The 27,924-nt window shown below is 38.8% G+C and overlaps 1 protein-coding gene across 1 annotated transcript in view; it reads right to left on the bottom strand.

The window, feature by feature from the left end:
• The window catches only part of NIPA1 (NIPA magnesium transporter 1), an 83,149-nt gene that overhangs the window by 11,396 nt on the left and 43,829 nt on the right, over positions 1-27,924 (bottom strand). The window contains exons 2-3 of the mRNA XM_026510285.4: positions 21,440-21,487; positions 20,343-20,433 (exon numbers count right to left, since the gene is read on the bottom strand). Of these exons, the coding sequence (XP_026366070.1) occupies positions 20,343-20,433; positions 21,440-21,487 (139 nt within the window). The remainder of the gene's footprint in view (positions 1-20,342; positions 20,434-21,439; positions 21,488-27,924) is intronic.

Consider the following 27,924-nt stretch of genomic DNA (forward strand, 5'->3'; position numbering starts at 1 on the left):
TGTTATATGCAACTGATCAATCACTGAACTCTACCTCTGAAACTAATAGTATACTAAATGTTATTTAGTTGATTTTAAATTTTTAAAAAAGACAAGAAATACTAAGTGTTGGTAAGGAGAAAGGGGAACCTCATGCACTTTTGGTGAATTGTAAATTGATGTGGCCACTATGGAAAATAGTATTGAGGTTCCTCAAAAAATCAGAAATAGAATTATCATATGATCCAATAATTCCACTACTGGGTATTCGCCCAAATAAAATGAAAACACTAATTCAAAAAGATATGTGTACTTAGTGTTTTCTGCAGTATTATTTTTAACAGTCAAGATACAGAAGGAACCTAAGTCCTTATGGATAGATGAATGGATAAAAAAGGAATGGTATGTGTGTACACACACACACACACACACACACACAGAGACAAAATAGACTATTACTCAGCCATAAGAACAAAATCTTGCCATTTGTGACAACGTGGATGGACCTAGAGAGTACTATGCCAAGTGAAAAAGACAAGAGAAAGACAAATACTATATGATGTCATTTATATGTGGAATCTAAATCACAAAATGAACAAACACAAAGCACACAAAACCCTGAAGGCTCACAAATACATAGAACAATCTGGTGGTTGCCAGAGGGGCAGGGGTGTGGGGAGATGGGTGAAATAGGTGAAGGGGATTAAGAGGTACAAACTTCCAGTTATAAAATAAACCATGGGGTTGAAAAGCAGAGCACAGGAAATACAGCAAGACTGTAACAACTGTATGGTAACAGATGGTAACTACCTTAATTGTGATGAGCACTGTGTAATTTATAGAAATGTTGAATCATTTATGTTCTATACTGGAAACTAATATAGCAGGTCAATTTTTTAAAAAGATTTTATTTATTTATTTGACAGAGAGAGAGGACAAGCAGGGGGAGCAGGAAGAGGGAGAGGAAGAAGCAGGTTCCACACTGAGCAAGGAGCCGGACGTGGGCTTGATCCCAGGGTTCTGGGAGCATGACCTGAGCCGAAGGCAGGTGCCCAGTGGAGTCACCCAGGTGCCCCAGGTCAATTTTAATTTAAAGAAATTCTCGGGATACCTGGGTGGCTCAGTCAGTTAAGCATCTGCCTTCGGCTCAGGTCATGATCCCAGGGTACTGGGATCAAGTCCCAAATCGGGCTGCTTGCTCAGCGGGGAGCCTGCTTCTCCCTCTGCCTGCAGCTCACCCTGTTTATGTTCTCTCTCTCTCTGACAAATCAATCATTCAATCTTAAAAAAAATTCTTGTAGCTTTCAGTGTACAGATCACTTCCTTGATTAAATTGATTCCTCAGCATTTTATTGATGTTACTATGAACAGAATTGTTTTGTTTTTCAGATATTTTGTTGTTCATGGAGAGAAACACAACTGATTTCTATATCCTGAAACTTAATTTTTTAAATCTGTTCTAACACTGGTGGAGTCTTTAGGATTTTCTCTATATAAGATCATGTCATGTGCAAACAAAGACAATTCTAATTCTTATTTTCTGATTCGGATGCCTTTTCTTTCTTTTTCTTGCCTAGGTCCACTGACTAGGACTTCTAGGACTGTTTAATAGGAGTGGTGAGAGTGGGCACACTTGTCTTTTCCTGATCTTAGAGGAAAGTTTTCAAACACTCACTGTTGATGTCCATTTTATCTTTTTAAAAAGCTGCTCCTAGTTTCATTAATCTTTTCTATTGTTTTTCTGGTCTGTATTTCTGATCTTTCTTATTTCCTACCTTTTGTCTATACTGGGCTCAGTTTGCTCTTTTTCTTCATTCCTTGAGGTGTAAAGTTAGGTTTAGATAATTTTTTCTTAAAACAGGCATTTATCGCTATAAACTTCCCTTTTAGAATTGCTTTTGCAGCATCCCATAGGTTTTAATATGTTGAATTTCCATTTTCATTTGTTCAAGATCATTTTATTTCCCTTTAGATTTCTTCTTTGACCCTTGGTCGTTTAGGTGTTGTTTCATCTTCACATATTTGTGAATTTTCCTGCCACTGATTTCGAATTCAATACTATTATGGTCAGATACTTGTTATGATCTCAACCTTCTTAAATTTGCTAAGACTTCTTCAGTGACCTATAATTTTATCTACCCTGGGGAATGTTCCATGTACACTCGAGAAGAAATGTGTACTCTACTGTTGCTGGATAGAATGTTCTGTGTACGTCTCTCAGGTCCATTTGGTCTAAAGTATGATTCAAGTCTCATGTTTCCGTTTTGATTTTCTGCCTGAATGATCTATCCATTACTGAAAGTTCAACACTGAAGTCCCCTACTATTACTGTATTGCTGTCTTTTCTCCCATCATATCTGTTAGTATCTGCTTAATATATTTAGGTGCTCTCATGCTGGGTGCATATATACTTATGATTGTTATATCTTGATGGATTTATCATGTCTTTGTCCTTTATTACCATATTTCACTTAAAGTCTATTTTGTCTAAGTACGGCTATAGCCCTGCTCCCTTTTGGTTTCTACTTGCTTGGAATAGCTTTTTCCATCCCTTTGCTCTATGTGTGTCCTTAAAGATGAATTGAGTTTATTGTAGACAGTATACCATAGGGTCCTGTTTTTTTAATCCATCCAGCTGGTCTATGTCTTTTGGTCAGAAAATTCACATCACTTGCATTTAGAGTAATTATTGATAGGTGAGGACTTACTAATGTCATCTAATTAATTGTTTTCTGGCTGTTTTGTAGTTCCCTTGTTCCTTTCTTCAACTTCTATGTTCCTTTGTGAACTGATGATCTGCTGTAGTAATATACTTGGATCCCCTTGTCTTTATCTTTTAAGAATCCAATCTGTAGGCTTTCCCTTTATGCTTACTGTGAGGCATACAGAAAACACTTTATACCTGTAACAATCTATTTTATAATGATAGCAATTTGACTTTAATCCCATACAAAAACTCTACCTTTTTACTACCTGACTTTTGTTTTTGCTGTCATGATTTACAACTTTTTATACTGTGCATCAACTAACAAATTATTGTAGCTATAGTTATTTTTAATACTTCAGTCCTTTAACCAGTATACTGGAGTTAATATTAACACATCACCATATTACAGTAGTAGAATATTCTGAATCTGACTATCTGCTTACCTTCACCAGTGTGTTATATATTTTCATGTTACTAATTAGCACCCTTTCATTTCAGGTTGAAGAACTTTCAGCATTTCTTGTTAAAGCAGGTCTAGTGGTGATGAACTTTTAACTGTTGTTCATCAAGGAAAGTCTTTATCTCTTTTTGAAAATTTAATTCCAGTATAGTTAACATACAGTGTTATATTAGCTTCAGGTGTACAATATACTTGTTCAACAATTGCATACATCATCCAGTGCTCATCACAAGTACACTCCTTAATATCCACCACCTGTTTAATCCATTCCCCCACATTCCCTCTGGTACCCACGAGTTTGTTCTCTATGGAAAAACTGATCAGCTCGATGCAGAATAATGAAACTGGACAACTTTCTTATACCATACACAAAAATAAACTCAAAATGGATTAAAGACCTAAATGTGTAACCTGAAACCATAAAGATCCTAGAAGAAAGCACAGGCGGCAATGTTTCTGACATTGGCTGTAGCAACATTTTTCTAGATAGGTTTCCTGAGACAAGGGAAACATAAAGCAAAAATAAACTACTGGTGTCCAAATAAAAACTTAGGCACAGTCTTGATCTCTTTTTAATTTTGAAGGAACCTTTGCTGGGCAAAGTATTCTTGCCACACAGTTTCTTTCTTTCAACACTTTGAATATACCATCCTATTATCTCCTGGCCTACAAGGTCTTTTGTAAGAAATCTACTGATAATATAGGAGTTTCCTTGTGTGAGAGAATTTTTTTTCTTTTGCTGTTTTTATTTTTCCTTTTCTTTTCTCTCTTTTTTTAAAGATTTTATTTATTTGAGGGAGAAGTGAGAGAGAGAGCCCAAGTGGGAGAAGGAGAGGGAGAAGGAGACCCTCTGCTGAGCAGGGAGCCCAACATGGGGCTTGATCCCAGGACCCTGGGACCACGACCTGAGTGGAAAGCAGATGCTTAACCTACTGAGCCACCCAAGCACCCCACTCTTGTTGTTTTTAAAATACTCTTTTCGGGGCACCTGGGTAGCGCAGTCATTAAGCGTCTGCCTTCGGCTCAGGGCATGATCCCGGCATTCCGGGATCAAGTCCCACATCGGGCTCCTCCGCTGGGAGCCTGCTTCTTCCTCTTCCACTCCCTTGCTGTGTTCCCTTTCTCGCTGGCTGTCTCTCTGTCACATAAATAAATAAAATCTTTGTTTAAAAAAAATAAAAAAATAAAAAACTCTTTCAATCTTTGATATTAGACAGTTTTGTTAGTCTTGGTGAAGATAATTTTGGATTGAAATTTTGGGGTGACCTATGAATTTTATAAACATGGATGTATCTCTGCAGGTTTAGGAAGTTCTCAACCACTATTTATTTAAATAAGCTTTCTAACCTTTTTCTCCCTCTCTTTTTTCAATAATGGTACACTGTTTCCATGAAGGTGCCTCATCGGTCCCATAGTCTTCATTCTTTTTGCTTTTTGCTCCTCTGATTAGATGATTTCAATTGATCTGTCTTCTAGCTAACTAATTCTTTCTTCTGATTGGTCAAGGGTGCTGTTAAGTTCTTTATTGAATTCTTCAGTACATCAATTGTATTCTTCAGCTCCAAAAATTGTTTGGATCTTTTTTAGGTTGTCTATCTCTTTTTTGAACTTCTTTTTGTTCTTGTGTTGTTTTCCAGATGTCTTTAGATTGTTTATATGTGTTCTCTTAGCATTTTTAAGGGAAATATTTTTGAATTCTTGGTCAGGCAATTCCTGGATCTCCATTTCTTTAGGGCCAGTAACCAGAGGTTTACTGTATTTGTTTGGAGGAGTCATATTTCCCTGATTCTGCATGATCCCTGTAGCCTTGCGCAGGTGTCTGTGCATTTGAAAATGCTGTCACCTCTTCCAGACTTTAGGGACTGACATCAGCAAAGGAAGAATTTTACTTGTGGATGACAGCACACTGGAGCATGCTGTGACTTTGGGTTTAGTGTTGCAGGGTACCAAGAATGGAGTTGTGTGGCAGCACCACATCTGGTGGGGTGCAATGTCTCTTCAGCTCAGGCTGCTGGGGTCCTCCATATTGACAACTGTGTGTTTGTTGGCAAGAACTGTGAGAGATTTGAAGTGGCTGCTAGGGCACCTGGTGCCCTCAGCAGTGCCTTCAGGTCCAATGAATAGGGATCAGGGCAGGCAGTGGTGATGGCCAGAGCTGGTGTGCACAGAGCTGGCTGCAGGGGCCAGCTGCATGTGCCTATGTCATTGCAGGGTCCAGTTGCAGACACATACCTAGTGCTCAGGACTAAAATAGGCAGTAAAGGCCAGAGCCAACTACAAGCTCATTGGAAGCTGCAAGGGCCCTGGCTGTTGGTGTGGCTGCACATTCTTTCCTTGGGTGTGTGTACTACAGTGTAGGTCAGTCATAGGGGTCAGGCTGGAGGTATGCAGGTACAAAGGTGGTGGAGTTAGCTTCAGGCCAACATGGTGATGCACGGTAGTGACAGATGATAAGGCCTAATCAGGCCAACGGGCTGCTGCAGAGACTCTGTCAGCATATTCTGTCATAGCTGCACAGTAGTACCCCGCCTGCACGGACACTGAAGTGGAGGTTGGTGACAGATTTCAGGCTTACTGTACAGAAGGGCAAAATGGACAGGCTAGCCCCAGACTCACACATAGCACCCTACAGTATGGAAGGGCACAGTTGGAAAGGCCAACCCTGAACACACACTCGGTCAGCTGTAGGAGTCTAGGCTGACGTCTTGTACTCACATAGCTACAGAGTTCTGGGATGGATGCTCATGTGGTTCCTGGGAGCTGGCAAGGGTGGGTGGGAATTGGAATGAGGAGGGATTCTGATGGCTACTATCATTGAATGTGAATACCTCTGGGGCATAGCTGATGAAATCTCCAGGTGTCCGTGGCAACTGTGCTGGCCGTTGGCTTCTTCAGTGGCAAAATCTGCTGGGTTTGTCTGCAGAGCTGGTGAGTGAGCCACAATCGCTCTCACTGTATGGCTGCTATTGGTATCCCTTTTCTTCCTTGTTCCTCCTAGCCACCTCTACCTGTCTCACCTTTTGCAGTGTGAGTGGAGTGAAACCAAAGCACAACCTTGGGGCAATGTCCTGAAAGGTTGGGAAAGCTGGCTGCTCACCCTTTCCCTCCCTTCCTGGCAAGGGAAACTCTTTCTGGTTGAGAAGTTCCCTCCTGGTGCTGTGCAATGTCAGCTTGAGGGAAGGAATGATGCAGGCAAAATGAAGTTGTCTTCTTTCTGTTCTATTATGGTTATTCTCGGGTTTTTTGTTCCACAGTGTATGCTAAAGTTTCTTAAGCAGACTCCAGACCTCTCCCATAGCTCTTCCAGAACTCTCCCAGAACTGTTTCTCGTCATGGATAACCGTCCAATCATTGATCTTTGTGAGGGAACAGAGAGTGGATTCCCACACATCACCATTTTGGTGACATCACATTTTTTTCCTGGCTTTTCACTTCCTTGATGGCATTCTTTAAAGCACAAAAGTTTTAAACTTACATAATGCCCAATTTATCTATTTTTCTTCTGTTGCTTGTGCTTTAGGGGTCAAATCTAGGGAAACATTGCCTAATCCAATGTTACAAAAATTTATACCTTTTCTTCAAGAGTTTTATAGTTTAAGCTTTTAAATTTAGGTACTTGATCCCTTTTGAGTTAATTTTTATATATAGTGTGAGGTAGGAATATAACTTCATTTATTTGCATTTGGATACCCAATTGGATCAGCACCACTTACTGAAAAGACTATTCTTTCCTTACTGAATTGTCTTTAACCATTGGTAAAAATCTGCTGACTATAAATGTTAGGTGTATTTCTGGAATCTCAATTTTATTTTATTGATATATACATCTAGCGTTAACTCAGTATTACACTGTTCTGATTACTGCAGTTTTATAAAATGTTTTGAAATCAAGAAGTGTGAGTCCTTCAACTGTGTGTTTATTTATCATGACTGGGCTATCCTGGGTGTCTTGCATTTCCATATGAATTTTAAGATCAGCTTGTCAATTTCAAATAAGTCAGTTAAGATTCTGATAGAGACTGCTCTGAATCTGTAGATGAGTTAGTATCTTAACAATATTAATTCTTGTTAATATGTGACTATGGATATGTGAATATGGACCATTTATTTAGGATTAATTTCTCTCAAAAATGTTTTTATGGTTTCAGAGTATGAGTTCAGTGCTTCTTTTTAAAAATGTGTTCTTAAGTTTGTTTTGGTACCATTTTCTGATTTTTTTTTTTAATTTCATTTTTGGCTTGCTCACTGCTACTGTATACAGATACAATTGATTTTTGTATATTGATCTTATAACGAGCATCCTTGCTGAACTTATTAGTTCTAATAGTTTCTTAGCAGTTCTATAGAATTTTCCACATACAAGATCATGTCAGTTCTGCTAATAAAGATAGTCTGACTTCTTTCTTCCCAATCAAGATGTCTTTTAATTCATTCTCATTCATTCAATTTGCTTGCCCAACTATATTGGCTGGAACCTTTGGTACAATGCTGAGTATAAGTGGCAAAAGTAGATGTCTTGTTCCTGATCTTAGGGGGAAATCATCCAGTCCTTAACCATTAAGTATGATGTTAGCTGCAGGGGATTTCACAGATACTCTGCCAGATTAGGAAGTTTTACTTCTAATATTTTTTTAAGTAGGCTCCATGCCCAGTGTGGAACCCAATGCAGGACTTGAACTCACGACCCTGTGATCAAGACCTGAGCTGAGATGAAGAGTTGGATGCTTAATTGACTGAGCCACCCAGGTGCCCCTCTATTTCTAGCATATTGTTCTCATCATGAAGGAGTGTTGAATTTTGTAAAATGATTTTTCTGTGTCTATTGAGATTCTGTGTCTATTGATGAGGTGTATGAACTAATGATGCTAAATCTACCTTGCATTCTTGAGATAAATCCCATTTGGTCATGGTGTATAATCCTTTTTGTATATTGCTGAATTCAATTGTCTAGTATTTTGTTGAGGATTGCTCCATCTATATTAATAAAAGAACTGGTTGTAGTTTTCCTTTCTGGTGATTTCTTTGGTTTTGTTACAAAGTAATATTACCTCGTAGAGTGAGTTGGGAAGAGTTCCCAACTCTCCTATTTTTTTGGAAGAGTTTGTGAAGAATTCTATTCTTCTTTAAAATTTGAAAGAATTCATCAGTGAAACCACCTCTACCTGAACTTCTCTTTGTTGGAAGTTTTTGTTTGTTTGTTTTTAACCAATTCGATCTCTTTACTTGCTGTAAGTCTATTTGGATTTTCTATTCTTAAAACGTTTTCAGTAGTTTGAGTCTTTCTAGGAATATGTCAATTTCATTTACATTATCTAATTTGTTGGCATACTGTTGTTCGTCTTATTTGCTTATAATTGTAATTTCTGTAGAGTTCGTGGCAATATCCCCGTTTTGTTCTTGATTTTAGGAATTTTAATCTTCTCTGTTAACCTGAAGGGTATCAATTTTGTTGATCTTTTCGAAGGACACTCTGGGTTTTTCTGCTTTTTGCTATTTATTTCTAGTCTCTATTTCATTTATTTACTCTAATCTTTATTACTTCCTTCTTTCTACTTCCTTTGGGTTTAGTTGGCCCTCTTAGACTGTTGATTTGAGATCTTTCCTTTTTTTTTTTTTTTTAACGCAGGCATTTACAGATATAAATTTCCCTCTGGGTATTGCTTTAGCTGAGTCATGTAACCTTTGGTGTGTTGTCTCCCCATTTTTATTCATCTCAAAATATTTTCTTTTTTTTTTTTTTAAAGATTTTATTTATTTATTCGACAGGATAGAGACAGCCAGCGAGAGAGGGTACACAAGCAGGGGGAGTGGGAGAGGAAGAAGCAGGCTCATAGTGGAGGAGCCTGACGTGGGGCTCGATCCCACAACGCCGGGATCACGCCCTGAGCCGAAGGCAGACGCTTAACCGCTGTGCCACCCAGGTGCCCCTCAAAGTATTTTCTAATTTCCCTTGTAAGTTCTTTTTTGACCCATTGGTCATTTAGTAGTAAGTTGTTTAATTTCACAAATTTCACTAGTTTTGCTTTCTGGTTTCATTCTATTATAGTCAGAGAAAGTACTTTGCATGGTTTCAATTCTTTCACATTTATTGATCATTTTTTTTAATGGCTTAGCATATGGTCTATGCAGGAAAATGTTCCATATACACTTGGGAAGAATGTGAATTCTACTGCTGTTTGGTGGTGTTCCACAGATGTCTATTTTGTCTAGTTAGCTTATAGTGTCATTCAAGTCTTCTATTTCCTTCTTGATCTTTTGCCAAATTTTTCTATCCATTATTGAAAGTAGGGTATTGAAAGTTGTAACTATTACTGTTGAATTGTCTGTTACTCTTTATTCTTTCAGGAATGTTTCTTATATTTTGAAGCTCTATTTTTGGTGCATATTTGTTTATAATTGTTATGTCTTCCTGATGGATTGACCCTTTTGTCATTACAAGATGTCTCTATCAGTAATAATATTTTTTGTCTTACAATCTATTTTGTCTGATATATAACCTCTCCAACTTTCTTATGGGATTGTTTGCATATTTTCTTTCAATTCATTTATATCTTTGAATTTAAAGTGTCTTGTGTAGACAGCATATAGTGGATCTTTATCCTGCCTGACGATCTCTGCCTTTTTTAAAAAATATATTTTTATTTATTTATTTCAGAGAGAGAAAGTGAGAAAGAGAGAGCAGGGGGAGGAGCAGAGGGAGAGAGAGAATCCCAGGCAGACTCCACAGAGTGTAGAGTCTGATGCCGGGCTCAATCTCACCCCCGAGATGATAACCTGAGCCATAATCAAGATTTGGACTAAGACACCCAGGTGCCCCTAATCGCTGCCTTTTTTACTGGATTGTTTTATCCACTGACATTAAATGTTTTTATTGATATTATTAGCTGTGTGTTTGCCATTTTACTTTATATTTTTTACATTTTGTTCCCTATTCTTCACTTACTGCTTTCTCTTACATTAAGTGAATCTTTCTAGTGTAACATTTTAGTTCCTTGTTGATTTTTTCCACATACTTTTTTGTTATTTTTTAGTGGTTCCTCTAGGGCTTATCAGAATACATTTCAAACTGATACTAAATTAATCCCAGTGAGATACAATATTACTCCTCTATAGCTCAATTTCTACTTCCTCCCTTTTCACTATTTTTTTTGTGCTATTTGGATCTTTTACAAACCCAATAATACATGATTATTACTTTATAAAATTTTATGTCTATTTTTAAAAAGCTAAAAAGAAAAAGGTGAACACATATGTATTTATATAGTTTGTTATATTTAGCAGGTATCCTTTCTAACATTCGTATTACTTTTGAAAATTTATTAAATAAACAGGTATTTATTATATCTGGTTGCTTATGTGCATTTTATTGAAAATGAGGATTAATATTAGTGAAATAAATGTGAACAAATGGTCAGTTTTGCCCTCCGTCATTTTATCTTCTGGAATTTTCATATTATTCTGACCAATTTAAGAAATTCTTTATGTCACAGATTTAATTACTGTCATTTGATTTAAGTTTTTCCCATTTTATTTTTTAACTATAGTAAGTTAAACTCTTCATTGTTATTACTTCAAACTTCAGAAATTTCTTATCCTTTTAAGATCTAAATGACATTCCTTTTTTTAAGTTGTAAAAATAAAAATATTTTTCTTATACATAGGCCATAAACCATAGAAACATAGCTAAACTTTTTTTCCCTCCTCTTTTACAGATTAAACTTCTATAGTACATATGTATTCTGGGTTATATTAGAGATGCAGGCTTAATCAGTGAAAATCAGAGACAGAAAATGTCTAGAGCTATATGCAACAGATAATTGGGCACATTAACTCATTGGGCTTACCACAGCTTTACACAGAATACTGAACTCTGCATTACTGAGCAAGACAACATACTTCAATATATCACTTCAGTCATACACTGGAATAATATCAACAAACCATTCAATGTTGTATTTGCCTCTATTTCCACATTTGATGGCCATTCTGTATATAATACTTAATTCACTTAGATCATATTTTGACAGTGCTATGATTTAAATTGATATTCCTACAAATTGCTTACCAGTTTTCCCAACACTATTTACTTAAAGAAAAAAAAATATCTCTTTTAGACCAGAGACATGACAATTAAATGCAGCTCCCAATACTAGACTGGATCTTGTACTAAAAGGAAAAATGATGGTACAAAGGAAAAATAATGGTATAAAAATAATGGCATAAGTGGCAAAAATAAAGGTATAAAGGATAATGGTATAAAATAAGGGTATAATGGATCAATAAACAAAATTGGAATACAGAAGGCAGATTAGATACATGTACTACAATGTTAAATTTATTGAAATTGATCATTGTACTGTGGTTATTAAAAGAGTATCTGCAGTGTTAGGAAACACAAATCAATATATTTAAGGATGAAGAGTCATGATAGATGTAGTCTCAAAGGATAAAAACAAAGGAACAAAAAATCCAAAGCAAGCACCACATTTATGGTTCTCAACTGCGTGATTTGCCCCCTCCGAGGACATGTGCAATGTCTGGACACATTTTTGGGGGGGTACTCCTTGCATCTGGTTGATGGAGTCCAGGGATGCTAAACACCCCACAATGCACAAATCAGCACTCACAACAAAGAATGATCTGGCCTCAAATGTCAACAGTGTTGAGGTTGAGAAACCTTGATGCAGAGAAAGCAAATAATGGAGGAAGTGGGAGAAAATATCAATAGTAGGTGTGCACAGGTGAGGGGTATATGGGTGGTGTTGTGATTATTCTCTTTTAAGTTTTCATTTAAACTCCAGTTAGTTAATATATAATATTAGTTTCAGGTGTACAATATAGTGTTTCAACACTTACATACTACAGCCGGTGCTCATCACAACATTTGTACTCCTTAAGCCCTATCACCCATTTAACCCATCCCGGGTTTTTTTTTGGTTTTTTGGGTTTTTTTTAATGATTTTTTATTATATTGAGTTAGTCACCATACAGTACATCCCCGGATTCCGATGTAAAGTTCGATGCTTCATTAGTTGCGTATAACACCCAGTGCACCATGCAATACGTGCCCTCCTTACTACCCATCACCGGTCTATCCCATTCCCCACCCCCCTCCCCTCTGAGGCCCTCAGTTTGTTCTCATAGTCCATAGTCTCTCATGCTTCATTCAACCCATCCCGTTTTTATTATTCTTAATCTTGTAACTTTTCTGTAATTTGGAAATTACTTCCAAATAAATAGTGTTTTTAAACTTCTTTTAAAAGTACTATGCTGTGGGGCGCCTGGGTGGCTCAGTCGCTAAGCGTCTGCTTTTGGCTCAGGGCGTGATCCCGGCGTTCCGGGATCGAGTCCCACATCGGGCTCCTCCGCTGGGAGCCTGCTTCTTCCTCTCCCACTCGTCTGCTGTGTTCCCTCTCTCGCTGGCTGTCTCTCTGTCACATAAATAAATAAAATCTTAAAAAAAAAAAAAAAGGTACTATGCCGTGATGATTACTTTATCATACACTGAATCATTACAGAGAAAAGTGGATCCATTTTGGGGCTTCCAAGTCTATTTCTAGTCTATTCTATTTTTCTTCTCTATCTCTAGTCTGTCTCCTGAAGACTTGCAGTAGTGAATATTTCTGATGAGGTGACTTAACTGTCAAAGCCATGAGAATAGCTCTTTGGAATTTAACTAGGCAAGATATTTTAATATATGCATATTAAATGTACAACGTGCAAAGACCCCAGGGTAAGATTATTTATTTGCCCGATGTTTTTTCAGGACAACAAATCAAAGAGTGAGGCTGGGATCTGGGAAGCTAGACAGTGATTCCCTGAAGTGAATACAACTCATGCAATCCAAGTTCTTCAGGGCCATCCAAACACAAAGCGACATCAATCTACATGTGATATTAGTCTTTTGTTTGGATAAGAACAACATTCTACAAACACGTTTCCAAAGGTTAACCTGTAGAAAACATATTTGTGCTTTTTAGGCTACAGAATCTTAAAGCCTAATTGACTTTAAAGTACAATTTAAATATATATATCATAGACACACTTCTCTGAAAGGATCTGGGAATCTGTCTAGAATACAGCAGAATACCACCATATAAATGAGTTAGAAACTTGAATTTGATCAGAGAAAAGATGGTGGAGGAGTAGGGGACCCCTTTTATAGCTGGTCGCCTGAGTCAAGCTGGATATCTACCAGACCATCCTGAACACCCACGGAATCAGCCCGAGATGCAGGAAGATACATCTGAATCTCTACAAATGAACATCTCCAGCACTGAGTATTGAGGTACGAAGCGGGGAGCCGGGAATCCACACACAGATATCGGAAGATAAACGGAAGGGGGAGGGAGCCACCGAGCTTGGGCACCGGGAAGCAGTAGTCACCTGCACTGGGGAGGTGGCCGGACTTGCGGACCTACACCCACGAGAAAACAGACTAAGAATCTGAGCCTGGGAACACACAGGTGACCAGACTGAAAACAAGAGCTCTGGAGCACACACTCGAACAAGACTGAAACCGAGAGCTTGGAAGTATGTGCACGACCTGAATGAAAACTGGAGCTCCAGAGCGCTCACTGGAACCGGACTGATACCGGGAGCTCCAGAGCACGTGCGTGACCGGACAGACAACAGGCACTCTGGAGCGCGCACGAACCACACTCAAACAGGGAGCTCAGGAGCGCTCGCGGGAACTGGGGAGGCTGGTGGTATTAGAAGCACAAAGAACAGAGACGCGCCGGCCCTGGTAGTGAGGGCTGGGAGAGCGGCTGTGGGGGGCACAACCCGGGACACTGCAGGGTTCTTGGAAGCACCAACAGAAACAGTTAAAGTGGCCAAGAGAGCTCATTGGAGAGCGGACTGCAATCTCTCTGTTCTGAGACAGAGGCTAGGATACAGCCACTGCTGCTCTGACTCTCAGAAGAAGCACAGAAAACCACCAGGGAAAGCCGCCAGAGAACAAAAGCCTGGAAATACCAGCTCACATTGTGCCAAACCCCATCCCCCCTCGCAGGGGACAGGGAGACTCTACCCAAACAGGGTTGCCTGAGTATCAGGGCAGCAGGCCCCTCCCCCAGAAGGCAGGCTGAAAAATCAAGAATCCCACATCCCTAAGGTCCCGATAAAACAAGTGCACACTGCCTGGCTTCTGGTCAGTAATTTGGGATCTGTGCATCCCCGCAACCTCTCCTCATCAGAATGATAAGGAGAAGAAACCCTCAGCAAAGAAAGGAGACAGAGACTGTGGCCTCTGCTACAGAAATGATGGATATGGATATAACGAAATTGTCAGAAATGGAGTTCAGAGTAACAATGGTCAAGATGATGTGTAGGCTTAAAAAAATATTAAAGAAAATATTAACGAGAATATAGAATCTCTAAGGGCAGAAATGAGAGCGAATCAGGCAGAAATTAAAAATACTATGAATGAATTGCAGTCAAAACTAGATGCTCTGATGGCCAGGGTAAATGAGGTAGAAGAACGAATTAGTGAATTGGAGGATGGGATGGTAGAAGAGAAAGTTAAAACAGAAACTTGGCTCAAAAAAATCCATTCTCAAGAATGTAGATTACGGGAGATTACTGACTCAATGAAACGTAGCAGTGTCAGAATCATCGGCATCCCCGAGGGGGTGGAGAAAGAGAGAGGTCTAGAAGAGAGATTTGAACAAATTGTAGCTGAAAACTTCCCTAATCTGGCAAAGGAAACAAGCATTCAAGTCCAAGAGTCAGAGAAGACCCCTCCCAAATTCAACCATGACAAACCTACACCACGTCACGTCACAGTGCAGTTCACAAATATTAGATCCAAGGATACAGTAGTGAAAGCAGCCAGGGCGAAGAGATTCCTTACGTACAGAGGTTAAAATATCAGAATACGTCAGACCTGTCTACACAGACCTGGCAAGACTGGAAGGGTTGGCAGGGTATTTTCAAAGATCTATCCAAGAAGAACATGCAGCCAAGGATCCTTTATCCACCAAGGCTGGTGGAGAGATAAGGACCTTCCAGGATCGGCAGAAACTGACTGAATTCGTAACCACCAAAACATCCCTACAGGAGATATTAAGGGGGATTCTATGAAAGTAAAAAGGCCCCAAGAGTGATACAGAACAGAAATTTACAATCTATAGAAACAAAGACTTCACAGGCAACGTGACATTATTAAAATCATATCTCTCAATAATCAGTCTCAATGTAAATTGCCTAAATGCTCCCATAAAATGCCAAAGGGTTGCAGACTGGATAATAAGGCATGACCCATCCATTTGCCATCTACAAGAGACTCATTTTGAACCTAAAGATACATCCAGACTGAAAGTGAAGGGATGGAGAACCATTTTTCATACCAATGGACCTCAAAAGAAAGCTGGGGTAGCAATTCTCATATCAGACAGATTAGATTTTAAACTAAAGACTGTAGTTAGAGATACGGAAGGACACTATATTATTCTTAAAGGATGTATCCAATAAGTGGATATGACAATTACACATATCTAAGCCCCCAACAGTGGGGCAGCTAGATACACAAGCCAACTCTTAACCAGAATAAAGAGACATATAGATAATAATACGCTAATAGTAGGGGACATCCAACACTCTACTCTCAGCAATAGACAGATCACCTAAGCAGAAAATCAACAAAGAAACAAGAACTTTGAATGACATACTAGACCAGATGGACCTCATAGATATATATAGAACACTACACCCCAGAACAACAGAATATTTATTCTTTTCGAATGCACATAGAACTTTCTCAAGAATAGAACATATACTGGGTCATAAAAAAGGTCTCAACTGATACCAAAAGACTGAAATTATTCCCTGCATATTCTCAGACCACAATGCTTTGAAACTGACACTCAATCACACGGAAAAATTTGGAAGAAACTCAAAACTTGGAGACTAAGAACCATCCTGCTCAAGAATGACTTGATAAACCAGGAAATTAAAAATCAATTTAAAAAATTTATGGAGACCAACGAGAATGGAAACACAACAGTCCAAAACCTATAGGACACTGCAAAGGCGGTCCTAAGGGGAAAATACATAGGCATCCAAGCCTCACTCAAAAGAACAGAAAAATCTAAAATGCAGTTTTTATATTCTCACCTCAAGAAGATGGAGCTGGAACAGAAGAACAGGCCTAATCCACGCAAGAGAGAGCAGCTGATCAAGATTAGAGCAGAGATCAATGAATTAGAACCCAGGAACACAGTAGAGCAGATCAACAGAACTAGGAGCTGGTTCATTAAAAGAATAAATAAGATCAATAAGCCACTGGCCAGACTTATTCAAAAGAATAGAGAAAGGACCCAAATTAATAAAATTATGAATGAAAGGGGAAAGATCACAAGCAACGCCAATAAAATGGGAAGGATCATTAGAAACTTTTATCAACAGCTTTATGCCAATAAATTAAACAACCTGGAAGAAATGGATGCCTTCCTGAAAACCTATAAAATTAAGTCTGAAACAGGAAGAAATTGATTTTTTAAACAGACCGATTAATTATGAAGAGATTGAAGCAGTGATAAAAAACCTCCCAAAAAACAAGACTCCAGGGCCTCATGATTTCCCCAGGGTATTCTACCAAACATTCAAAGAAGAAATAATACCGATTCTCCTGAACCTGTTTCAAAAAATAGAAAGAGAAGGAAAACTACCAAACTCATTCTATGAGGCCAGTATTACCTTCATCCCCAAACCAGGCAAAGACCCCATCAAAAAGGAGAATTACAAACTGATATCCCTCATGAATATGGATGCCAAAATTCTCAACAAGATCCTGGCTAATAGGATCCAACAGTACATTAAAAGGATTATCCATCATGACCAAGTGGGATTCATCCCTGGGATGCAAGCGTGGTTCAACATTCGCAAATCTGTCAGTGTGATAGATCATATCAACAAGAATAGAGTCAAGAACCATATGATCCTCTCAATTGATGCAGAAAGAGCATTTGACAAAATACAGCATCCTTTCCGGATTAAAACCCTTCAGAGTGTAGGGATTGAGGGAACATTCCTCAATTTCATAAAAACCATATATGAAAAGCCTGCAGCGAATATCATTCTCAACAGGGAAAAGCTGTAAGCCTTTCCCTTAAGATCAGGAACACGACAAGGATGCCCACTCTCACCATTATTATTCAACATAGTACTAGAAGTCCTTGCAACAGCAATCAGACAACAAAAAAGGATAAAAGGTATCCAAAATGGCAAAGAAGTCAAACTGTCTCTCTTCGCAGATGACATGATACTCTATATGGAAAACCCAAAAGAATCCACCCCCAAACTACTAGAAGTTATAGAGCAATTCAGTAATGTGGTGGGATACAAAATCAATGCTCAGAAATCAGTTGCATTTCTATACACGAACAATGAAGACTGAAGAAAGAGAAATTAGGGAATCGATTCCATTTACAATACCACCAAAAATCATATGATACTCGGAATTAACTTAACCAGCAAGGTAGAGGATCTATATTCTAGAAACTACAAATCACTCTTGAAAGACATTGAAGAAGACACAAAAAGATGGAAAAACATTCCGTGTTCATGCAACGGAAGAATAAACATAGTTAAAATGTCTATGCTACCCACAGCAATCTATATTTTCAATGCCATCCCGATCAAAATACCAATGACATTTTTCGAAGAGCTGCAACAAACAGCCCTTAAATTTGTGTGGAACCAGAAAAGGCCCCGAATCGCCAAGGAATTGTTGAAAAGGAAAAACAAAGCTGGGGGCATCACATTGCCGGATTTCAAGCTGTACTACAAAGCTGTGATCACAAAGACAGCATGGTACTGGCACAAAAACAGACACACGGACCAATGGAACAGAATAGAGAACCCAGAAGTGGACCCTCAGCTCTACGGGCAACTAATCTTTGACAAAGCAGGCAAAAACATCCGGTGGAAAAAAGACAGTCTCTTCAATAAGTGGTGCTGGGAAAACTGGACAGCTACATGCAAAAGAATGAAACTTGACCACTCTCTCACACCATACACAAAGATAAACTCCAAAGGGATGAAAGACCTCAATGTGAGACAGGAATCCATCTAAATCATAGAGGAGAACATAGGCAGCAACCTCTTCGAGATTGGCCACAGCAACTTTTTTCATGACACATCTCCAAAGGCAAGAGAAGCAAAAGAAAAATGAACGTGTGGGACTTCATCAAGATAAAAAGCTTCTGCACAGCCAAGGAAACAGTCCAAAAAACTAAGAGGCAGCCCACGGAATGGGAGAAGATATTTGCAAATGACACTACAGATAAAAGATTAGTATCCAAGAACTACAAAGAACTTCTCAAACTCAATACACGGGAAACAAATAATCAAATCAAAAAATGGGCAGACGATATGAACAATTTTCCAATGAAGACATACAAATGGCTAACAGACCCATGAAAAAATGTTCAAAATTATTAGGCATCAGGGAAATTCAAATCAAAACCACACTAAGATACCACCTTATGACAGTTAGAATGGCAAAAATGGACAAGGCAGGAAACAACAATTGTTGGAGAGGACGTGGAGAAAGGGGATCCTTCTTACATTGTTGGTGGGAATGCAAGTTGGTAGAGCCACTTTGGAAAACAGTGTGGAGGTCCCTTAAAAAGTTAAAAATTGAGCTACCCTATGATCCAGCCATTGCACTACTGGTATTTACCCCAAACATACAGATGTAGTGAAGAGAAGGGCCAGATGCACCCCAATGTTCATAGCAGCATTGTCCACCATAGCTAAATCGTGGAAGGAGCCGAGATGCCCTTCAACAGATGACTGGATTAAGAAGATGTGGTCCATATATACAATGGAATATTAGCCATCAAAAAGAACAATTTCTAAACATTTGCAACAACATGGATGGGACTGGAGGAGATCATGCTAAGTGAAATAAGTCAAGCAGAGAAAGACAATTATCATATGGTTTCACTCATTTATGGAACATAAGAAGTAGGAAGATCGGTAGGAGAAGAAAGGGAAGAATGAAGGGGGGTAAACAGAATGCGAATGAACCATGAGAGACTATGGACTCTGGGAAACAAACTGAGGGCTTCAGAGAGGAGGGCGTGGGGGATTGAGATAGGACGGTGATGGGTATTAAGGGGGGCACATATTGCATGGTACACTGGGTGTTATACACAAGTAACGAATCATGGAACTTTACATTAAAAACTAGGGATGTACTGTATGGTGACTAACATATTAAAAAATTATTATAAAAAATAATAAAATCAAAACAAAAACTGCATGCTACTCTTAAAAAAGAAGAAAGAAACTTGGATTTTATTTCTCTTCTATTTTATCTGTTTCTTACTATTTCTTCAAAGGTAAAACAAAATTAAATTGGTTCATGGGAGGATATGTGTTGAGCTATTCAATAAATGTCTCATAAAATCATTTTTGTAGGTAAGCCAAATGCAATACAAAGACTCCACTTGTAATGCATGGTGGCTGACAGCCTTCAAGTCCCCAATCCTACGTTACTCCCTTTGCTCCACATCTGGGCAACCTGATCAGAAAGCCTGCTAATAATTAATACCCTCAGACCCTCGTGTCCTCAGGCAGATTGGCAGAAATTCTGAGTGTGGGAACCTCTACCCCATTCACTTTCTAACTACAATAAAAACCCAAAGCCCCACCTCCCTCTTTTCCCTCCGGACCACACAGAAGCCCTTCTCCTGGGCATGGGGATCCATCTGCCGTTAACTATTAAGATTTATAAATTCTATTTTATACTAATTGCTGCCCATGTGCCATTTCTCCCACCTCCATAATTTCCCAAGGTGGAGTGGGAAAATTGTTCAGTGTCTGGCAGGGGATGCTAGGCACAGTTTTGCTTAATGATTTTTCAGAATCACTTGCTAAGGCACCAGAAGACTCTAGTCTCTAGGAAGTCTTCCAGAGCAAAGACAAGGAGAACGACAGAATCACATTCAGTGATGTCCATGCATAAGTTAGGGTCTGAAATACACTAAACCAAATTTCTAAGAGAAGAGTTAACAATTCAAAAAACTAAATTTGAAGGGATAAAATTAAACCATATAGAGTAGAATACTGAAGACCTACCTTCAGTTATAATTTTGCTTTTACTATTTGAACGAAACATTTAAAATGGAAAGTTTAAAAAAAATCTAAACTACAGATTAAAAACCAAAACAGAATCCCAGTTCTCACCCAAACGGCACTCCAAGGGCACCCAGTGGAGTCACCAGGACTGTGGGGACTGCAGTGTAAGCCAGGAAGTTTCCAATCTGGCCAACAGCCACTGTCAAGAGAATCACAAGGATACCACTTGCAATTACAACTCTCTTTTAGCAATGATCACAGAGTTTAATTTGGCAAGGCTCTTCTCTGAAAGGGCTACTTCTTTTCATTACCTGTGAGGAAGCAAATGTGGGGCATCGTTTGCATAATTAAGGGTCCCGAAGGAAGAGGAGAGCAAGCCTCACAGCATCACTGACCCAATCAGTGCGGAGTAGTTTCAGCCCTCTGAGGAAATTCCCAAACTAAATTGGCAGTGATTGACAGTGGGTGCAACAAAGTATATTTCTACTCTCTCCTTAACACATCCTTGTTTTAAAACTAATCGTGTAGAATTTCCTGTCCTTTCAATGGCCTGGGATCTGCTCCAGTATAGACTACTGGGTCACAGTGACACACTGCTGGCACACCAACTAGAAAAACTACTGCACAGGATTGCACCCAGAGCTCTACCAAGACAGAGCTTAAAGATGAGCTCCTCAGTGAAAGGAAACATCTGCTAGACAACGTCTTGCCTAAAAGACAATGTGTGACAAATAAACCCCATGATATTTCTGAATTTTCTAATACAATTTTTCTTTATATATTTAGGGTTCTGAACTTCAATTTTATTATTTATTTTTACATGACAGCACATAACCTCTCCACATGACCTCTTTTATATAATAGCACATGATCCTGTACTTAAGAATAAGTGAAGAAACTCTCCTTTGTAAAACCAATTATGCCCAACAAAACATGAAATTTCACCAATTGTCAACAGCATGACTACAGATGTGTGAGCAAGAGCTATTTCAATTTCCTTGGGCCCAGGACAGTCTGACCTGGACTAAATTCACAGCTAACTGCAGGCAGTAGGAACCTCTATCTCCTCCCTCCAATGCCTCCCACCCTGCTCCTCCGTCCAAAGAATGGAGCTGCATTCATTCCACCTCCTCCAGTCCTGCCAGAAGAATGACCGATCTTAAGAAAGAAAGCACACCAAGCTCTTCACCATACTGGGTACTTACTTGCAATTGTGCCTGCCCACCACACAATGTCTGTTAAATAGGAGGTACCTATGAAAGAGTGAGATAAAAATATGAGAAAAGTACAAAGCAAGAGGTTTACAAACTATATACTTTAAAAGTAGTATTTACATGAAAATAAGATGGAGAAGAATAATGAATGTCATACTGCTTATTCACCCTTTAAAGAATCGTTAAGTTAGTTTATAAATAGCAGCATGAGAAACCACTAAAAGTGGCAAATACAGATATTTTTTGCAAGCTGACCCAAACAACAAATGAAACCTTTGTAAAGAAACTATTTTTTGGCTCATCATGCCACCCAGAAACACAAATATTCTTTGGCGTAAAGTTTTATGTTTAAGTCCAGTTCTCTCATGCATTTACTGCAACACATTTATATGATAATTTGTGAGCACGGGGTTCAATGACTTGGTGCTTAAACAAGTTACTCAATTTTCATAAATTAGAGCCTTTATGATATTGCTCTTTGTTCAACCATTTGGGCAGCAGACATTTTCACTGACTCAGGGATTTGACATTTTACACAATCCTGTATTCTCTTAGGTTACCCTCATATATCCCCATGCATAGTCAGACAGAAACATGAGCAGGTACCCAGGCCTCCCCATCACATGGGTCCCTCTTCCTGCCTGTATGACAGGAACCTGCAGCAAGATGGTCCCCCCAACCTTTGAGACACGTGGTTGTACTACTTCAGATATATCAAAATGCTCGTCTGACAGGTTTCTTTACTTCAGATTAAAGTACCTAATTCTAGATTTTCACCAATCTAACAGGTGTGAGGTGATATCTTATTGTGGTTTTGATTTGTATTTCCTTGATGATGAGAAATGTTCAGCATCTTTCCATGTGTCTGTTGGCCACCCAGTATGTCTTCTTTAGGAAAATGTCTATTTAGGTCCTCTACCCATTTTTTAAATTTTTTTATTATGATATGTTAGTCACCATACAGTACATCATTAGTTTTTGATGTAGTGTTCCATGATTCATTGTTTGCGTATAACACCCAGTGCTCCATGCAATATGTGCCCTCCTTAATACCCTTCACTGGACTAGCCCATCCCCTTATCCCCCTTCCCTCTAAAATCTTCAGTTTGTTTCCCAGAGTCCAGAGTCTCTCATGGTTCATTTCCCCCTCTGCTTACCCCCCCCTTCATTTTTCCCTTCCTTCTCCTAACGATCTCCCTGCTATTCCTTATGTTCCACAAATGAGTGAAACCATATGATAATTGTCTTTCTCTGCTTGACTTATTTCACTTAGCATAATCTCCTCCTGTCCCATCCATGTTGATGCAAATGTTGGGTGATCATTCTTTCTGATGGCTGAGTAAAATTCCATTGTATATATGGACCACATCTTCTTTATCCATTCATCTGTTGAAGGGCATCTAGGCTCCTTCCACAGTTTGGCTATTGTGGACAATGCTGCTATGAACATTGCGTGCATATGGCCCTTCTTTTCACTATGTCTGTATCTTTGGGGTTCTACCCATTTTTCAACCATATTGTTTGGGTTTTTTAGGTGTTGAGTTGTATAAGTTCTTTATATACTTTGGATATTAACCCTTATCAGACATACCATTTGCAAATATGTTCTCCCATTCAGTAGTCGATGATATTATAATAGTAATGTAATTGGGACAGATGGTAGCTATACTTATGATTGACATAGCATAATGTATAAAATTGTCAAATCACTAAGTTGTACACCTGAAACTAATGTAACATTCTGTGTCAGCTACACTCAAATAAAAGAAGTAACTCCGTAGTTACTTTTGTAGAGAAATTATTTTTTAAAAGATCAAGTACCTAAATCTAATTGGACTTTTTAATTCTTAGTAATTTAGTATAATGAACACAGGAATTCAGCCTGCTTCATGGAGGAACAGAACCACAGATATTACAATAAGTACCTGAAAAAAATAAAATTGGGCTAATAAGCAATGACAGAGTAGGAAGAATGCTGAGTTAGAATATCACCATTTGGCAACATCACAATAAAAACCAATTTAGGCAAGAATCATCAATGGATACTAAAACAAGTGGATAAAAGATTGTTGAGGAATATAAGATTGCCCCACAGTCTCCATTAATCACCTCTACCAGTTTCTCATTAATTATGAAGAGCAAAACTTATCTTTACAGTACTCAGTAGAACCTGATAGACATCACCTTACCCAAGTGGTTAAAGTTAACATCATCAGCAATGGGACAAACAAACACCACATGCCTACTGAGAGGATGCACTGGAAAGAATACAACATCATATCTGTGATATTCTTGTCAAAATGCATCACTTGAATCTAATCATAAGGAAACTGTGAAATAGGCTAAGAATTTGCTGGCTTAACTCTTAACCAGAATAAAGAAACATATAGATAATAATACATTAATAGTAGGGGAACTCAACACTCTACTCTCAGCAATAGACAGATCACCTAAGCAGAAAATCAACAAAGAAACAAGAACTTTGAATGAAATACTGGACCAGATGGACCTCATAGATATATACAGAACACTATACCCCAGAACAACTGAATACTTATTCTTTTCTAATGCACATGGAACTTTCCCCAGAACAGACCATATACTGGGTCACAAAACAGGTGTCAACTGATACCAAAAGACTGAGATTATTCCCTGCATATTCTTAGACCACAATGCTTTGCAACTGGAACTCAATCACAAGGAAAAATTTGGAAGAAACTCAAGACACATGGAAACTAAGAACCATCCTGCTCAAAAATGATTGGGTAAACCAGGGAATTCAAAAGGAGATTAAGCAATTTTTAGAGACCAATGAGAATGAAAACACATCAATCAGTCCAAAACCTATGGGACACTGCAATGGCAGTCCTAAGGGGAAAATACATAAGCCTCACTCAAAAGAATAAAACAATCTAAAATGCAGTTTTTATATTCCCACCTCAAGAAGCTGGAGCTGGAACAGAAGAACAGACCTAACCTATGCACAAGAAGGCAGTTGATCAAGATTAGAGCAGAGATCAATGAATTAGAAACCAGGAGCACAGTAGAGCAGGTCAACAAAACTAGAACCTGGTTCATTGAAAGAATAAATAAGACTGATAAGCCACTGGCCAGACTCACTCAAAAGAATAGAGAAAGGACCCAATTAATAAAATTATGAATGAAAGGGGAGAGATCACGACCAACACCAAGGAAACAGAAATGATCATTAGAAACTTTTATCAACAGCTTTATGCCAATAAATTAAACAACCTGGAAAAAATGGACGCCTTCCTGGAAACCTATAAAATTAAGACTGAAACAGGAAGAAATTGATTTTTTAAACAGACCAATTAACTATGAAAAGATTGAAGGAGTGATAAAAAAACCTTGCAAAAAACAAGACTCCAGGGCCTCATGGATTCCACAGGGAATTCTACCAAACATTCAAGGAAGAAATAATACCTATTCTCCTGAACCTGTTTCAAAAAATAGAAACAGAAGGAAAACTACCAAACTAATTCTATGAGGCCAGTATTACCTTCATCCCCAAACCAGGCAAAGACCCCATCAAAAAGGAGAATTACGGGGCACCTGGGTGGCACAGCGGTTAAGCGTCTGCCTTCGGCTCAGGGCGTGATCCCGGTGTTATGGGATCGAGCCCCACATCAGGCTCCTCCTCTATGAGCCTGCTTCTTCCTCTCCCACTCCCTCTGCTTGTGTTCCCTCTCTCGCTGGCTGTCTCTATCTCTGTCGAATAAATAAATAAAATCTTTAAAAAAAAAAAAGGAGAATTACAGACCGATATCCCTGATGAACATGGATGCCAAAATTCTCAACAAGATCCTAGCTAATAGGATCCAACAGTACATTAAAAGGATTATCCATCAAGACCAAGTGGGATTCATCCCTGGGATGCAAAGGTGGTTCAACATTCACAAATTCGTCAGTGTGATAGATCACATAAACAAGAAAAGAGTCAAGAATCATATGATCCTCTCAATTCATGCAGAAAAGCAATTGACAAAATACAGCATCCTTTCCTGATTAAAACCCTTCAGAGTGTAGGGATAGAGGGTACATCTAGGAAAAGCCTACAGTGAATATCTTCTCAATGGGGAAAAGCTGAAAGCCTTTCCCTTAAGATCACGAACACGACAAGGATGCCCACTCTCGCCATTAGTGTTCAACATAGTACTAGAAGTCCTTGCAACAGCAATCAGAGAACAAAAAGGGATAAAAGGTATTCAAATCAGCAAAGAAGTCAAACCGTCTCTCTTCACAGATGACACTATACTCTTTATGGAAAACCCAAGAGACTCCACCCCCAAATTACTAGAACATACAGAGCAATTCAGTAATGCGGCAGGATACAAAATCAATGCTCAGAAATCAGTTGCATTTCTATACATGAACAATGAAGAGTGAAGAAAGAGAAATTAGAGAATCGATTCCATTTACAATAGCACCAAAAATCATACGCTATCTCGGAATCAACTTGACCAGGGAGATAAAGGATCTATATTCTAGAAACTACAGATCACTCTTGAAAGACATTGAAGAAGACACAAAAAGATGGAAAAACATTCCATGTTCATGCAACGGACGAATATACATAGTTAAAATGTCTATGCTACCCACAGCAATCTACACTTTCAATGCCATCCCGATCAAAATACCAATGACATTTTTCGAAGAGCTGAACAAACAGCCCTTAAATTTGTGTGGAACCAGAAAAGGCCCCGAATCGCCAAGGAATTGTTGAAAAGGAAAAACAAAGCTGGGGGCATCACGTTGCCAGCTTTCAAACTATACTCCAAAGCTGTGATCACAAAGACAGCATGGTACTGGCACAAAAACAGACACACAGACCAATGGAACAGAATAGAGAACCCAGAAGTGGACCCTCGCCTATGGGCAACTAATCTTTGACAAAGCAGGCAAAAACATCCAGTGGAAAAAAGACAGTCTCTTTAATAAGTGGTGCTGGGAAAATTGGACAGCTACATGCAAAAGAATGAAACTTGACCACTCTCTCACACCATACACAAAGATAAACTCCAAATGGATGAAAGACCTCAATGTGAGACAGGAATCCATCAAAATCATAGAGGAGAACATAGGCTGCAACCTCTTTGACATTGGCCACAGCAACTTTTTTCATGACACATCTCCAAAGGCAAGAGAAGCAAAAGAAAAAATGAATTTGTGGGACTTCATCAAGATAAAAAGCTTCTGCACAGCCAAGGGAACAGTCCAAAAAACTAAGAGGCAGCCCACGGAATGGGAGAAGATAATTGCCAATGACACTACAGATAAAAGATTAGTATCCAAGATCTACAAAGAACTTCTCAAACTCAATACACGGGAAACAAATAATCAAATCAAAAAATGGGCAGCCAATATGAACAGACACTTTTCCAATGAAGACATACAAATGGCTAACAGACCCATGAAAAAATGTTCAAAATCATTAGCCATCAGGGAAATTCAAATCAAAACCACACTGAGATACCACCTTATGCCAGTTAGAATGGCAAAAGTGGACAAGGCAGGAAACTACAAATGTTGGAAAGGATGTAGAGAAAGGAGATCCTTCTTACACTGCTGGTGGGAATGCAAGTTGGTAGAGCCACTTTGGAAAACAGTGTGGAGGTCCCTTAAAAAGTTAAAAAGTGAGCTACCCTATGACCGAGCCATTGCACTACTGGGTATTTACCCCAAAGACACAGACGTAGTGAAGAGAAGGGCCATATGCACCCCAATGTTCATAGCAGCATTGTCCACAATAGTGAAATTGTGGAAGGAGCCGAGATGCCCTTCAACAGATGACTGGATTAAGAAGATGTGGTCCATATATACAATGGAATATTACTCAGCCATCAGAAGGAACAATTACCCAACATTTGCAGCAACATGGACGGGACTGGAGGAGATAATGCTAAGTGAAATAAGTCAAGCAGAGAAAGACAATTATCATATGGTTTCACTCATTTATGGAACATAAGAAAATGCAGAACGATCGGTAGGAGAAGGAAGGGAAGCATGAAGGGTGGTGGGTAAACAGAAGGGAAATGAACCATGAGAGACTATGGACTCTGGGAAACAAACTGACGGCTTCAGAGGGGAGGGGAGTAGGGGATTGGGATATGCTGGTGATGGGTATTAAGGAGGGCACATATTGCATGGAGCACTGGGTGTTAGACCCAAATAATGAATCATGGAACACTACATCAAAAAATAAAGATGTACTGTATGCTGACTAACATATTATTATTTAATTATTATTTAATTATTTAATTATTATTACAAAAAAGGATTTGCTGGCTTCCATTCTTCAAAAAAGGAAGGTCCTAAAGACAAAGAAAGGCTAAAGGACTGTTGCAGATGAAAGAAAACTAAGAAGATATGGTGACTCAACACACAAGATGCTAAATGGAAAAAAAAAAAGGTGGCTATAAAGGACAATATTGGGGCAACTGGCAAAATCTGATTAT

This window comes from Ursus arctos, unplaced genomic scaffold (assembly GCF_023065955.2).
Source record: "Ursus arctos isolate Adak ecotype North America unplaced genomic scaffold, UrsArc2.0 scaffold_28, whole genome shotgun sequence".
NCBI lineage: Eukaryota > Metazoa > Chordata > Mammalia > Carnivora > Ursidae > Ursus > Ursus arctos.